The sequence below is a fragment of the Pseudonaja textilis genome, chromosome 2 (assembly GCF_049901715.1).
Source record: "Pseudonaja textilis isolate UNSWEBS1 chromosome 2, rPseTex1.2, whole genome shotgun sequence".
NCBI classification, from domain to species: domain Eukaryota; kingdom Metazoa; phylum Chordata; class Lepidosauria; order Squamata; family Elapidae; genus Pseudonaja; species Pseudonaja textilis.
This window is the reverse complement of record NC_141991.1, coordinates 33,712,811-33,727,498: the sequence shown is the minus strand read 5'-3', so window position 1 is coordinate 33,727,498 and position 14,688 is coordinate 33,712,811. Positions and strand designations below refer to the sequence as shown.

The 14,688-nt window shown below is 41.1% G+C and overlaps 1 protein-coding gene across 1 annotated transcript; it reads right to left on the bottom strand.

Annotated features, from left to right (window-relative positions):
* Window positions 1-10,838: 10,838 nt before the first annotated feature.
* On the bottom strand, window positions 10,839-14,166 carry GPR27 (G protein-coupled receptor 27). Its single transcript, XM_026722404.2, has one exon. It carries the CDS (start codon window positions 12,831-12,833, stop codon window positions 11,682-11,684), a length of 1,152 nt encoding a protein of 383 aa, XP_026578189.1. The 5' UTR covers window positions 12,834-14,166; the 3' UTR covers window positions 10,839-11,681.
* Between the last annotated feature and the right edge of the window lie 522 nt (window positions 14,167-14,688).

Sequence of the window (14,688 nt, the reverse complement as noted above, 5' to 3'; positions counted from 1 at the left end):
AGAAAACCAGTTACGGCACATAAACTTGCATAGAATCTTTAGAATGAATGAATTTGGAAATAATTTGGTTAAACCATTTCAGGCTTTTCTTTCTATTACTTGTGTTCTGTAGCACTTCAGGTTTGTTTTATCCTCTTTAATTGCCTCTAATAATCTACCCATTGCTGGAAGAACTTAGTCTCCCTCAAAACTGTCTTATTTCTTCAGTGCTTGCTTATTTTTCAAAATGCATAAGTAGATCAAATGCCATAGTGCACTCCACTGAGGTCTTTGCTTTCTGTCATTTGCAATATTGTGAAGAGACCAAGAAGCATACAATAAAATATATAAAGTGGAACAGCAATAAAATTGTTTTGGATTCATGGAACGACGAAAGAGAATTTAGTCAGGTGCAGTGCTTCATATAGCTCATATCTTGTCAGAGCAATGCTGCCTTTTATCAACTAGCAAACTATTTTTCAGGCAGGCATTGATTGTGTGAATGGAATTCATCAGCCAAACACGTCAAGAGGAAAGAACTGTCCTTGCTCCAAGGTCTCTCATGACAGTTGAGAACGAATGCAAAAACAGATGACAAAATGATGATGCTTTATCAATGGCTCTCGATCAGTGGGAAACGGCAAGGAGAAAAAAAGGAGGGGGGGGGAATCTTTATATAAATCTTGAACTTCTATTATATGATTCGTTAATACCTGATTGGGAAAATGGTTAGTCTAAGGGGACATCTTAATTAAACCTAAATAGGTCAGTTTCTAATTTCTAGTTGACATTTCTAATGCAATCAACAACCCATCTAAAGTACCTGTCAATCTTGAAAGCCATTTTTTACTTGGAAGCTTTGAGGCTGCCAATTTAGTGCCTGGAGATTTGGGAGGGGGCATTTCATAGTGAGGTAGAAGATTAAACTCAGCAACATTCTTTCTCAGAGTCAAGGACATGTTGTCCTGCACCTGGAGGAGAGTGTCTGGAGGAATGTCTCCAGATGGGACGGTGATTTGATTGGGCCATATGAGGGACTGATTGGTGCAGGGCATGGATTTTTTATTTTCTTTTGGGGAAGGGAAAACCTGAAACTCTTAGATTTGGGTTTTCCCAGGCATGCCAATATGACAATTTATAAAATGGAACTTTGAGGAAAAGCCTGTCTCGGAGTTTATTGGTTTGGAGTTGGTTAGTTGGAATGCTGACAGTATCTTGTTTCAATCTTCAAGGAAAAATAGACAGTGATGATACTAACCTCCAGTACAACTGAATTGTATTGATTTTTCTGTTTCAAAGATATATGAATATATGGGGAAACTATGGAGATAAAGAATTTTCATAAATATCCAAAGCTGTATTATTGAGGTAAGTTTTCCAAATTTTGCCATATAATAATGCTACTGGCTTTAATTCTTTAAATTTTCAAGAATAACAATGCGTCTTTGATGAATAAAGACATGAAGTCTGCCCTCTTATGTCATGTCAAATGGAGACTAATGCTGATAGTAGATTTAGTTCTGGGGTAGCATTGTCTAAATTGGTGTTTCTCAAACTTGGCAACTTTAAGATGTGAGGACTTGAACTTCTAGAATTCTCCAACCAGCCATGTTGGCTGGTGAATTCTGGGAATTGAAGTCTACGTGTTTTAAAATTGCTTAGTTGGAAAACACTAGTCTAAATTGTTAGGCGTCTATTGCTTTGTACGAGAAGCTGACCCAAAACAATAGAAAACTTTATTACTTCTAGAATAGAAGATAAAATTTATGTTAGAAATGCTAATTAAAACATGGTTTTATTTCTTAAAATAAAATTATAGTTGTTTTAATTGTGAAGTTGGTGAGAATCTGAAAGTTGGTCTACATACAAATCAAGCATGTGGTCAGTTTTATTTTTATTTTTGTTATCCATCATTGGATAATACATATATAAGAAAAACTAATCCTTTTCAGAGTTAATAGTTGATTTAGTCCAATCTCCAGCAATGGATATTAACCATTTCTACTTAAGTTAAAAAATAAAAGTGATAAAACAAAGATGCAAATTAAATTTTGAAAAGAAAAAAGATATAAGAGCATGAATAACTATATTTCAAGAGAAGCAAAAGCAAGAAGTCAAACAACTTCCAGAGCAGTTATTGATATTTAGAAAAAGAACATTGATACCTTTTGATTTCCTAAATTTTGCTCATAATTTCAAAGAATCAGCAAACCCTATCTGCTAAACAAGATGAAGAAAAATATTGTTCATAAAAGTGCCCAAAATATAACAAGTACAAAGGAGTTTGCAAGGGAGTTGCTGCATTGTGGGGGAGATCTGCTAATTTTCAGGATGATTATTTGATTGCTTGTGTGGAGCTATGTAGCTTTTTTGGCTGCAGAGATGTTTGCTTCTTTGCTGAGCAGATGGTCTGAGCTCATCACCAGGATAACAAATAGAAACATAATTTTTTCAAAGGAGGAAAACTGGGAGGGAGGCAATTTGATTTACCTCCAGAGACTAAGCTTCAAAGGAAACCAGGACTTCACACTCTGGATTTATAACACGGGTGGAGGGGTCCTTTTATATTCATACAATCTAAGAGCTAGAAGGGAAACTAACTTATCCCACCTAATTTTGCCGGAAAGTAGGAATCCAAAAGAAGCGCAAAATCTCTAGCAGGAAAAGAGAAGGATAATAATAAAAATGCAGTCAATCAGTCATCCAATGAAAGGACCTCAAGACAAAAGTAAATTAACAACTCAATAGGAACTTGTTTAGATATTTTCAAAGTTGAAAACCAGCCTGGAAACTGTTAATGAGTTAGATGACGAAGGGGTGAAAGGGGTACTTGGAGGATATGAAGACTGTAGAGGAATGATAAGAATGTTGTGCAGATATGAGACAATTATACTAGCAATGCTGCTTTTATCTCAGAGTGAATCAGAAGAACTAAAGCAAACTGGACGTCTGGAAAGATTGCCCAATAAAAAATCAGGCTGTCTGCATTTGCCTTTAATTCTCCTCTCCTCTTCAAGTAGGGAGTAGAAGAGGAACTCGTCAAACTTGCAAATTATACTAAGGTGGCAGGAATAGCCAACCGTTAGGTCTTAGACAAGAAAACCCAAAAGTACAGGTACTGATTAGGTGAAACCTGGCTTAACAGCAGTAATTGTGAGAGGAATCTTGAAGTCCTAGTGGACAACCAAATAAATATGAGTAAGCAGCGTGCAGCAGCAGCCAAAAAAGCCAATGCAGTCCTAGGTTGCATTAATAGAGGAATTGAATCAAGATTACATGAGATATTATACCACTCTATAAAACCTTAGTAAGGCCATACGTGGAATACTGCATCCAGTTTTGGTCATCGCACTATAAAAACGATGTTGAGACTCTATAAAGAGTGCAGAGAAGAGAAACAAAGATGATTAGGGGACTGGAGGCTAAAACATATAAAGAATAGTGGCACGATCTGGGCATGGCTATTCTCATGAAGAGAAGGACCAGGGATGACATGACAGCAGCATTCCAATATTTGATGGACCAAAGGCCAGACACAGAACATGGATAGAAACATGAATAGAAACAGACATGGATAGAAACTAATCAAGGAGATATTCAACCTAGAAATAAAAAAAATTCTGACAGCGGGAACAATCAATGGAACAGCTTGCCTTCAGAAGTTGTGGGTGCTTCATCACTGGAGGCTTTCAAGAAGAGACTGGACGGCCACTTGTCAGAAATGGTGTAGGGTCTGCTGCATGAGCAGGGCGTTGGACTAAAAGACCAACAAGGTCCTTTCCAAATCTATTATGTTGTTCTGTTATGCAAATATAACTGAGAGATGCAAAACTGCTGAGACACACATTTGAAAGACCTACTCTTAAAATAGAGGACAGACTGGTCCACCCCATGGAAAAAAAGCCCATTCATAAATCATACCTAACCTCAGCCCAGCAAATGGAAATATTTTCTTTTTACAATTCTGGATACCTCCAGCTGAACCACAAATAAATTTGTTAACATACAACACAGCCTAGAACACAGAGACTACAAAGATGTAGAGTTACTTCTGCTAAATGTGGAAAATCCCACACGGAAGAACCCTCAACTGCAAAAAAAACAGTATGCAATAGATTTCAAAACCCCATAGCAATAAAATCCTCCTTTGATTTACTTGTGTCATTGAAACTGCTCAGCTGCTTTCTTTTCATCCACCTTCTAGAGCTGGGTGACAGATGAATAGACTGAGGATTTTGATAGAATGAACTAGCATGCTATTAAATCACTCCACTTTCTCTGGCTGTCAAAAAGTGCCATGAATTTCAGTCTGAAAACTTTATTTTTCAGCATAGTAAGGTAGCGCTTTTTCCCTACAAAAATGGCAGTGTTAAAATGCTATTTTTGTTTCAGAAGTGACAGAAGGATGCAAGGGTTAATATCTCTAGTATGATCTGTGATTCATTCTGTTTTGATAAAAAAGAACAAGCACATAGACGCATCCATACTGCTTTCAAAGAAAAATACATGAGTCATTAGTAAGCAGGAGGTTTTACAATTTAGAAGTGCACAAAGGTACAATTTTATGAACAAGGTGTGCTGCATTAATGTAAATAAATTGTGAATAAAAATTTTATGCAAATAATTAAGGGTTAGAAATTATAATAGGTTTCCACTGTTTCAAAACAAATATTATTCCTACTAGAATTATAGTTTGTAAACCTAAAGTCTCAAAATGTTCCACCATTATTTTTTATTTATTATTAAACTTTGATGTCAGTCATCTCACCGAAGCATTACTGAAAATGTCAGAATAAATATTTGAAAATTGAAACACACATGTATCTTTAAATAAAAATGTGTCCACCACTCATAGACTCTGGGCTTCCTCTTCTTTCATTCCTTATATCTCTTATGTCCTGGAAGAGAGCCTACCTTCTCCAGGTTCATCATATTATCTGCCTGTCTCATCCCATGGAAGATATTCTTCTTGAAAAATTATGTTGAGAAAAAAAAATCGATATTAAAGTAAGCTAGCTTTTTTTTTTATGTTATACCATTTCTAAATGTTGTCTACTGACAGGAAAAGATTTTTCATAGCACCTTCTCTTTGGTCCTCTTTATTTAATGTTATTTAACTGGAGATGTCAAAGTGTGAATCTAGACTGTTTTGGTCAACCTTGAGCTTCCTTGCTGTCTTAGGGAAGGGGCCACAAGCCAAATAAAGTAATCTAGACTGGGCTTCCGGTTTGAAGTCTCTTCGGCGACAATCAGAAATCCGCAATCGTGCGCGGTTTCAGTCTGGGCTCACCGCTGGAGCAACCCGAGCCGGCTGGTTCGGGGCTAAGCCACCCCGTAGAGGTGGTGAAGAGGGGGGAGACCGCCACATCTCTCCTCTTCAGCTGGCCATTAATCCCTTTCCCGAAGGTGGTTTTGTGATGTGAGATTGCAGCTGCTTCTTCCTTTTAACTGCCTGAAAGAAGACACCTGCACAATAATCCTACCAGCAGACAAGGGCAATGCGACAGTGGTAATGAACACATCTGACTACCAAACCAAGCTAACCAACCTACTCCAAGACCCCACATACAAACCCCAAAGACAGACCCCACCACCTACCTAGAAAAAACTACCAAATCCAAAATAAAAACCTCCCCATCAGTGAAGAAATCCAGCAAAGAATCATACCCAGAGAAAATCATCCAGATGCCCCAAGCTTTATGGTCTCCCCAAGATACACAAAGAAGGAACCCACTCAGACCAATAGTCAGCTCCATAGGCTCACCTCTACAAAACCTGGCCAAATTTCTCGCCAAACAACTACAACCCTATGCAGAATCCATCAACTCACATGTAAGAAACTCATTCCAGTTCATCGAAATCATAAAGAAACAAAACTTACAACCCAGCGACCTACTAGTAAGCTTCGATGTCATATCCCTCTTCACCCAAATACCAATAAAAGAAGCCTTGACAGCCATCCAAAACAAATACAACCCCCAAGCACATCCTAGATCTGACCAACCACTGCCTATCCAATACATACTTCACCTACAATGGACAAAAATACAAACAAATAGAAGGAGCACCCATGGGATCACCCTCTCACCTGTCATCGCAAACCTCTACATGGAACACTTTGAAACACAAGCTCTAGAAAATACGACCACAAACCCAAACTCTGGCTCAGATACGTAGATGACACCTTCATAATCTGGCCACATGGGAAAGAAAAACTAAACAAGTTCCTCACACACCTCAACAGCCTACACCCCAAGATACAATTCACCATGGAAACAGAAACCAACAATCAACTTCCCTTCCTAGATGTCTTGGTATACAAAAGATCCAATGGCTCCCTAGGACACACCATCTACCAAAAGAAAACACATACAAACCGCTATCTACATGCACTCTCACACCACCACCCAGCACAGATCAATTCCGTAGCCAAAACACTCATCTCCAGAACAAAATGCTTAGCCGATGAACAACACCAAAAGCTGAACTACACACCCTCACCAACGTACTTACAGCCAATGGATTCCAAAACACAAGATTACCCACCTAATCCACAAAGAAACCCCAACCAAAATCCAAGACAGAGAACAAGAAAACGGCAAAGCCCTCCTCCCATATATAAAAGGCACTACAGACAGAATCAGCAAGATCCTCCAAAAACACAATATTAAAACAACATTCTGCACAAACAGAAAAATATCCACCATCCTAAGAAACCCCAAAGACAGAGTCGAATTAGAAAACCAAGGAGTATACGAAATCCCCTGCACTGCCTGCCCTGCCACATACATTGGACAGACTAACAGAAGAATTAGTGCACGCATTGAAGAACATAAGAACTCAATCAAAAAAGAAGAAACGACCTCTTCCCTGGTCCAACACCTCAAAGCCACAGGACATAAAATTAACTTTAAAAATACCAGAACTATTGCCAAAACCGAACACTTCAACAGCAGAATAATCAGAGAAGCCATAGAAATAGAAAAACGCCCACACAGCATGAACAAACGAGATGACACCTCCCGCCTCCCAGCCATTTGGAAACCCGCCCTCATGAACAGACGAATACCTGCAACCTCACCACTGCCCACTCCAAACCCCTCCGAGCCATACATGAAGCAAGCCGACACCAACTATGGAGATGCAGCCGACCTCGAACTCGAGCCGGGCAGCAAGAAATCCAGCCAATCAGAACACGGCCAACCCCCAACCAATCAAAACACAGCCAGGCCCCCACCAATGAGAAGACACCCCACCCAATCAGAACACAGCCAAGCCCCCACCCATTCAAATCCCACCCCCACTGACAGTTAGAAAGAAAAAAGCAGCTGCAACCTCACATCACTCTGAAAAGCAAGAGCCAAAGACAGAGGCCTGATGATGATGAATGAGACTTCATCGAAACGTTGCCTAGACACTTTGAATCTTACGCGGAGAAAACCCGAACAACCAAAGATCCATATATATATATATATATATATACACACATACACACACATACACACACACACACACACACACACACACATGTGGTTTACAGTTTTCTGTTGCAAAATATGCTTACTCACACTAGTGTATGGAAATTTCACTGTGTACTAAATACAATGTGATTTATGTTCAACAAGCAATATTTATAATTTCTAAACTTGAATGCATATCATGGATTAAGAGTTTGTATCTTTCAATAGTTACACACCAAACAGAAGTTATGAAAAGCAAATTCCTCACAGATTTGCTTCCTCACAAATTAACTTAGAATAGAAAAGTATAGAGAGACGCCTTTGTTCCAATTTATTTACTACTGTTGAATATTCAGCATTTGGATCAAAACTAATGAAATATGATAGATGGAGCTCCTTGTTGAATGTACTTTTACGTTTTGCATAGAACGACCAGATTCCAACCTACTTTGTTTTATATTGCATTTTACTGTGACTATATTGTGAACTGCCCAATCACTTTGGATTGAGGTAGTGTCTAAATTGAATTAAATAAACATGCATTCATCCAGATTTTGTTATCTGCAAACAGGTTGTGCAGGGTTGTTGTTGCTCTTGTTGTTTTGCAATTTCAAAAACATGAAATAAAAAATAGAAAACCATATAAACATGTATTGAATATACAGCGTTTGGAAGGGATGCCTCTCTTAAGCCTCTTTTCCCTTTTACAAATTAACTGCATTTGCACATTAACATTATTAAACAATGACTTATTGAATTAAGCCAAGAATCTGGATTTGCACAGCATCAGATAAAATGCAAGCCAGATTCATATTGCAGCAGCAACTAGCCAACTGCATTTTAGTCTAATAAGCTATATGTCACTTGTCTGTTTAAACCTTATTTTAGGAATTAATATTGCTTTGTCCCAATTTTATAAAATATATTTTTGAATTATATTTAACCTCTAGAAGTTTTGGGACCATTCATAACCTAGTGAGTTTTAACCATTTTAGTTTTCCAGTTTACTATGAGTGCCTCTAAATAATTTATGTAATTTGTAGATTATGTTAGCCCTATCAATGTCCTGTTGTCTAGCTTGTCTCCCAATATTATATTAAAATGTAGACAATAACCATATTTATATTAATTTATGGTCTTTTTGGATGATTACAGATTGCAAAAATTAAGATCAGGAAATATGAAAACATCGACATTTTATTGCTTTGTGTCTAGTGTGGATCTGAAGTTACATCATCTCAATTTTGCTTAATGAACTCGTTGAATTATCAAAAGCATGTGTGGTTGAGTTTCTACATTGCAATCTTGCATAAGCTTAATGATGGGGGTCATTAGAGGGGCCACTTCTCCCCAATTTTATCTAGCAGTCCCCTTAGCTGTGGCTGAAGGGGCATGTTGCAGGTTCCTAATATTGGAGGATCTAGAAGGAGGTTCTTTTCTGCTACTATACCTACCATTTCCCCCAAGGTTAGGGTGGTATCCTGAAAAGGCCTGAAGATCTGGCTTGCTATCTGGTCTGGGGATCAGGTAGTGGTAGCCTTATAAATGGTTGTACTGTTCCTGAATTGACTGTGCTTGTGCATTCATTATATGGTGTTTGCATTGTTTTAATGTTTCTAACCTTGTATGGTTATTTTTGCCTTTTTTGCTTTCTTCTTTTTTTTTATTGTGTTTTCATTTTATAAACTGCCCAGAATTACATATTTGAGATGGCAGCTATCTAAATAAAATCAATAAATTCAGTGACAGTGGCACTGAATGCCCTGTTGGGAAGATCTAAGGCAACAGATTAAAGTAGAATTTCGGGGAGGAAATCTGTGTGGGTGCTAAGAGTTGAAATGACTTGATAGCACATCATCAGCTTCAGTAGAAAGTTCACTTGAATCAAAGGGATGAGAGCTTTTTCTAAAAAGGATGGCAATTCAGGAATGTAAGAAATAAGATTTCACATAAAAGTTTAAATACTTTAAACAGATTGTATGTGTTTCCATTTCCTTATTTCTTAAAAACCCACATTGCTTCTTACTATGATGTCAGTTATGTATTATGAAACATTGCAACATTTCCATTTTTGAAAGTTCTGGAAGAGGTATGATTTTTGATCATTCAGTTTTGAACACCTTTGGCTTCTTTGGTATTAAAAATAGATTTAAAAAAGAGGCTGTTAGCTTATTTTCTAAAAGTAAATCGGGACATTTTAAAGGTTATTTTAAAAGCTTTAAAAATTCATAACCTGCATCTTTAAAAATGCTAGGGCTTGGAAATTTAAAATACACTAGCAACTGTGCAAACAAATAAACAGATAAGCAATTATGCACAGGAATTGCTTTGTCTACTAAATTTTGCAATCCAGAATTGTCTAGAGACTCTTCTGGCACTAGCAGATGAGCAACTATTTTTAAATAGAAATTACATTGGGCAGATATGTATGTCAGGGAGAAGGTAGTCATTTTACTTATGTCCTAAAATATCATTAACATTATTATAATATAAAAACATAATTCTATTTATAAGTAGTCAAAAATAAATACAACTTCTTTATTAGGTCACCTTGTCACTACTCAATTAGACTACTATAATGTGTTCTACATAAGGCTGCCTTTAGAAGTCATTGCATTTTGTCCAGCAGTCACAATTTATTAGATCCATGCTGCAGAACCCATGTCAGCTTCCAGTGCAACTTAAAGTGCTAGTGTTAACCTATAAAGTCCTTTATGGTTTGGCACTAAGTACCTTCAGGGCTACATTAGAATTGCTTCCACTGACTTGAACTTGCCAGGAAAAGCAAGAAGTGTGGGTTCTCCTCTCTGAGGAGGTGTGGGCAACTGAGGCATGAAAGGGGCTGTTTTTATATTAAACTAACCCTGGCTCTAGCTACTTTCCAAAAGCATTTAAAATGAACTCTTCTAGACAAGGTTGGCGCTTGATGCCTGTCTTCTGTTTTTCTTGGACTGGATTTTGTGGTTTGGTACTTTGTTTTTGGGTGTTACTGGATTATGGTTCCATTTGTGAAATGGGTGGCTACATAAATTAAATACATAACTGTTTTAAAATCTGTATTTTGTGAAACCAATGAGAATCATATGAGAGCATACTGGGATAGATGGAAGAAAAAAATTAAAGTCTAGTTTGTTCACTAACTTCCTGGACAAGTGTAAGGTAGTAGTCCACCATTGCCTTCTTCCATATTGTAGACAACACCCTGAGATTTTCTGGACATTTCCCATCCAAGTCCCAATTAGTTGTGATCCTACTTAACTTTCTAAAATAAGAGATGGTCCTATGGGCTCAGATTGTGATCTAAGGTGTGATTTTCTTAAAAAAATGTTGTTTGAATGGTCTGTAGGCAAATCCTGCTTATTTAAAGAGAAGGCAGCAAAGCATACCCAGACATTTAAATTCATGTATGTACAAAAACTGGAGTGTTTTATTAAAACAGTTGAAATATACAAGTGTTATCCAGTTTGTAGATAGGAACTTATAAAGCCAATAAAGTATGAAAGTCACTATAATTTTAAAACCTGATAACAGTTTTAAAAGTTGATCATTTTTTTCTTTTAAAATTACCATTTTTCATTAAGTTTCTGAAACACTATCAAAGAAACAGTACAACAAGAAAGTTTAAAGAAGTTCTACATCAGATCAGGTGACACAATGTTCATTAGGTTAGCAGGAAATGACCTAATGATTCTAGTAAAATCAGGGTAAGACAGTATCCATATATTTCAGGCAAGGCCAGAAAGTACCGAAACAAATTTAGCCCCAAGTCTCCCCACAAGGAAGTGACGTTCTCCATCTCCACTGCCCTTGAAAGACAAATATTACAATACAAGATTCTGAAGTCATCAAAAAATAATTTTACTACAAAATTTTGTCTTGCCCTTTTTATCAAATTTTACTTAAGGAATAAAATTGCTAAACCTTTATCAAAACTGGCAAGATTGGGAAGAAAAATTAACACAAAATTATGGCATTTAATCCATGTCAGAATTATCTGTAGAAATTCAGAACAGATGGGAAAAAATGGACTTTGTCTTGGGTTTTTTTTTCCTACCCTCCAGAGACACAGAAAAGATTCCCCAACCCCCCTCAGATCAAATCTGAATATAAATACCTTATTTTAAACTACTGATTTGGCGAGGCCAAGAGGTTTGCTTAGATAATCATTAGCAAGTGCACATGCCAGAATAAGCATAGACATTTTAAACTTTTTCTTCTTCTTTCTTGGGGTGGGGGGGTGAATTATATCCTCAAATTCTTCAGATCACACAGAATTGTGCCTTGAGTGTTCTGTATGCTTTGGCAACAAAAGAAGTGAGATCTGAAACAGACTCTAAGCTCCTTGTTGAAAATGAAACAAAGGATGGGGTTGACTCCTGCCTGGGCAAAGGTCATCCAGACTGAGATGGTCAAATAAATCTGTGGGATTGTGCTGGCTTTGATGAAGACACGTAAGTAACAAGTCACAATGTAGGGAGACCAGAGAAGCAAGAATAGGAGGGTGATCATGTAAAACATCTTGCAAATCCTCTTCTCCGTTTTGAACTCCTCTAAGACCAGCAGTCTCTTGATCTGGCTATGAGTAGCATTTTGTCGGATGCCCACCAAGGTAGGAGGAGTAGGACCCCGGCCAAAGCCAGCTGTCCAGTTAGCAGCTGCCTGACCAGTCGCTCCAGGCCCATGGAAAGTCCAATTCTGGCTAATGGCCGGCACCAACTGGGCCGGCTTCATTTTGCGGTGGCTGTGAATGAAGAAGAGGAGCTTGCCATAAACCAGGTGGGTGGCCGCCATGACCGTGGCAAGCATGAGCATGAAACCCAGGGTGTCATTGGCCTTTACGTAACGGTGCTCAAAGATGCACTGCTCCTCCTCACGGATGAATTTGTAAGTGCCGACATCAAAGACAGGAGGGAAGGCCATGGCCATGGAGAGCGTCCACACCATGAACACCACGGCCAAACAGGTCCAGCCGGTCATGCGCTTAGCATAGAAGCGGTGATGGGCAATGGCCATGTAGCGCGTCACCCCCACACAGAAGAGCAGAAAGGCGGCGTGGAAGCAGAAGAGCACCGACAGGAAAGCCAGCACTTTGCAGCTGAGCAGCCCGTGGGGCCAGAAGGCCGCCCCGCTGTGCACTGAGAGCATGACGAAGGGGAAGCAGGCCAGGGAGCGCAAGGCATCCGCCAGGCAGAGGTCCAGGAGCAAGTAGTAAGGGGCCCGATGCAAGTGGCGGTCCTTGAGGATGAGCCAAGCAAAGAGCAGGTTGCCAGCAAGGCTGAGGCAAAGGATGAAGCCCAGGGAGGCCAGCTTCAGGCCAGAGGCGCCCAGGAGGCTGCCGGGGCTAGGCAGGTGTGGGCTGCTGCTGCTGCTTCCCAGCTCGCTGGAGTTCGCCATCTATAGCAGGGCCGGCGACAATCCCCCTTCTCTCCCGACGCTCAGGCACAACTATGGCAGGGGCGGGGACGAGGCGGCTTCTTCTTCAACGGCCGCCGCCGTCTCGCCCTGCCGGGGTCCTCTCGCCCAGAAAACGAACTCCCGCTCTGGAGCCCCCTTTGCTTGCACCCATGTTCCCCTCAGCGTCATCCCTACCCCGCTCCCTTCCCGTCTCGCTTTCCCCTCCTCGGCCTCGCTCCCAAACCGCAGAGCCGTCCTCCCGCCCGGCGGCGGCGGCGGCGAGCTCAGGCTGTGCGCAAGCCCGGCGCCCCCATTCCGGCATGGCAGGCTGGCTTCAGCGGAGCCGCCTTCTCCGGCACCCTCCGCGCCGAGGGCTTTCCCTTCTCCTCGGCGGCCCGGCTGGAACGCGAGACTCCCGCTTGATCCGCGGGGCGGCCATCCCGAAACTTTAAAACGGCCCCCGGGGAGACGGGAGCGGGCCGGCAGGGCTGCAGGGAGAGGAGCGACTCCCGCGCGCCTTCCTTCTCCGGACCGGGGCGCGCGGTTGCAGCCGCAGCCGCCGCTCCCCCAGCATCGCGCCTTCCTCTTGTCCGGTACCTTCTGCTTCGCTCTTGGATTCCGCGGAAAGGCTGGGCTCGCCTCCTCCTGCTCCCGCTGCTGGCCGCGGTCTTCCCGGACGGCGCCCCAGCAGCTCTGGCGCGCGAGGAGCCCCAGTTCAGCCTCGAGCGCAGCCACCTTGTCTTAGTGGCTGCCGCTGCACTTCCGGTGGGCATGCTCCTCCGGGGATGAGGGAGGGAGGGACAGGCTGAGCCTGCGCAAAAGGGGACCCGGTTTGTGGGAGGGGGAGGTCGCTCCGCGGCAAGCGTCGCTTCTTTTCATTGCGGCTTTCGGTCAGGCAACGCGTTGCCCCGTTGATACTCCTGGGAGGCTGGGCGTCCGAGCCTGCCTGCCTAAATCCATCCCACCCAGCCCATCAGCATCCCCACAGATCAGGGCAGGGCAGGAGATGGCCAAGGCGCAGCTTGATCTTCGACAACAAGCCGAGATTCCCTGACAATAAGCGCACACAAGGCAGCCACAACAATGCCAACATGATGTCATTGGGATGATTTCAGTGCACAAAGGATGCCACCGCGTGCAAGTTTGCATCGACATGTCATGGCTGGATCAGTTCCTCCCTCCCTCCCTTCCCCAAACCACCACGGTCCTGGGTCAGTCGGTCCAAGTGAGACCTTTCGTTTCCGGGCAACTTGCCCTTTTAAAGTGCCGTTCGCTCATCCTTCATTCCGAGCCGCCTCTGATTTGGCCATATTCCCCCTTTCCCTCAAAAGAGAGAATGAAAAAAAAAAACCAACTTGCCAATCAGCGTGCCGCAGAAAGAAAGGGGGCGGGCCAACTGCTCTCTTTAAGCTGGTTGGTTGGCTCCTCCTCTCACTTTGCAGTTTGCTGAGGCTCAACTTCCAGCTCGGCTGACTTGAGCTGCGAGGGAAAAGATGAACGATAAATGCGGTAAACGAAACAAATAAAATGCTGGGTTCATAGTTCAAGCCACGTTTTAAGGGCCACAGATCCATCTCTCCTGGTTAATATCTCTCATTTAATTGGAGAATTCAATGCATGACTCCGGGCTGGTTATTTGGTGGTCAATTTACTTTTTTTTTTTAAACAAATTTTATTGATTTTACAAAACAATATACAAACAAACAAAACATAAAATATGGTGACATAAGAAATCTTTTTCTAAAAAAAACCAATACAACATCTTATTTAAAGACAGAATTATTCCAAGTTATCACATTTCCATACAAACACAATTTAATATATATATTTACCTTATCTGTTCATCTTCATATCT

Bases quoted from the DNA above. Each gene is read 5' to 3' on its own strand.
- GPR27 (XM_026722404.2), bottom strand. From the start codon at position 12,833: ATGGCGAACTCCAGCGAGCTGGGAAGCAGCAGCAGCAGCCCACACCTG.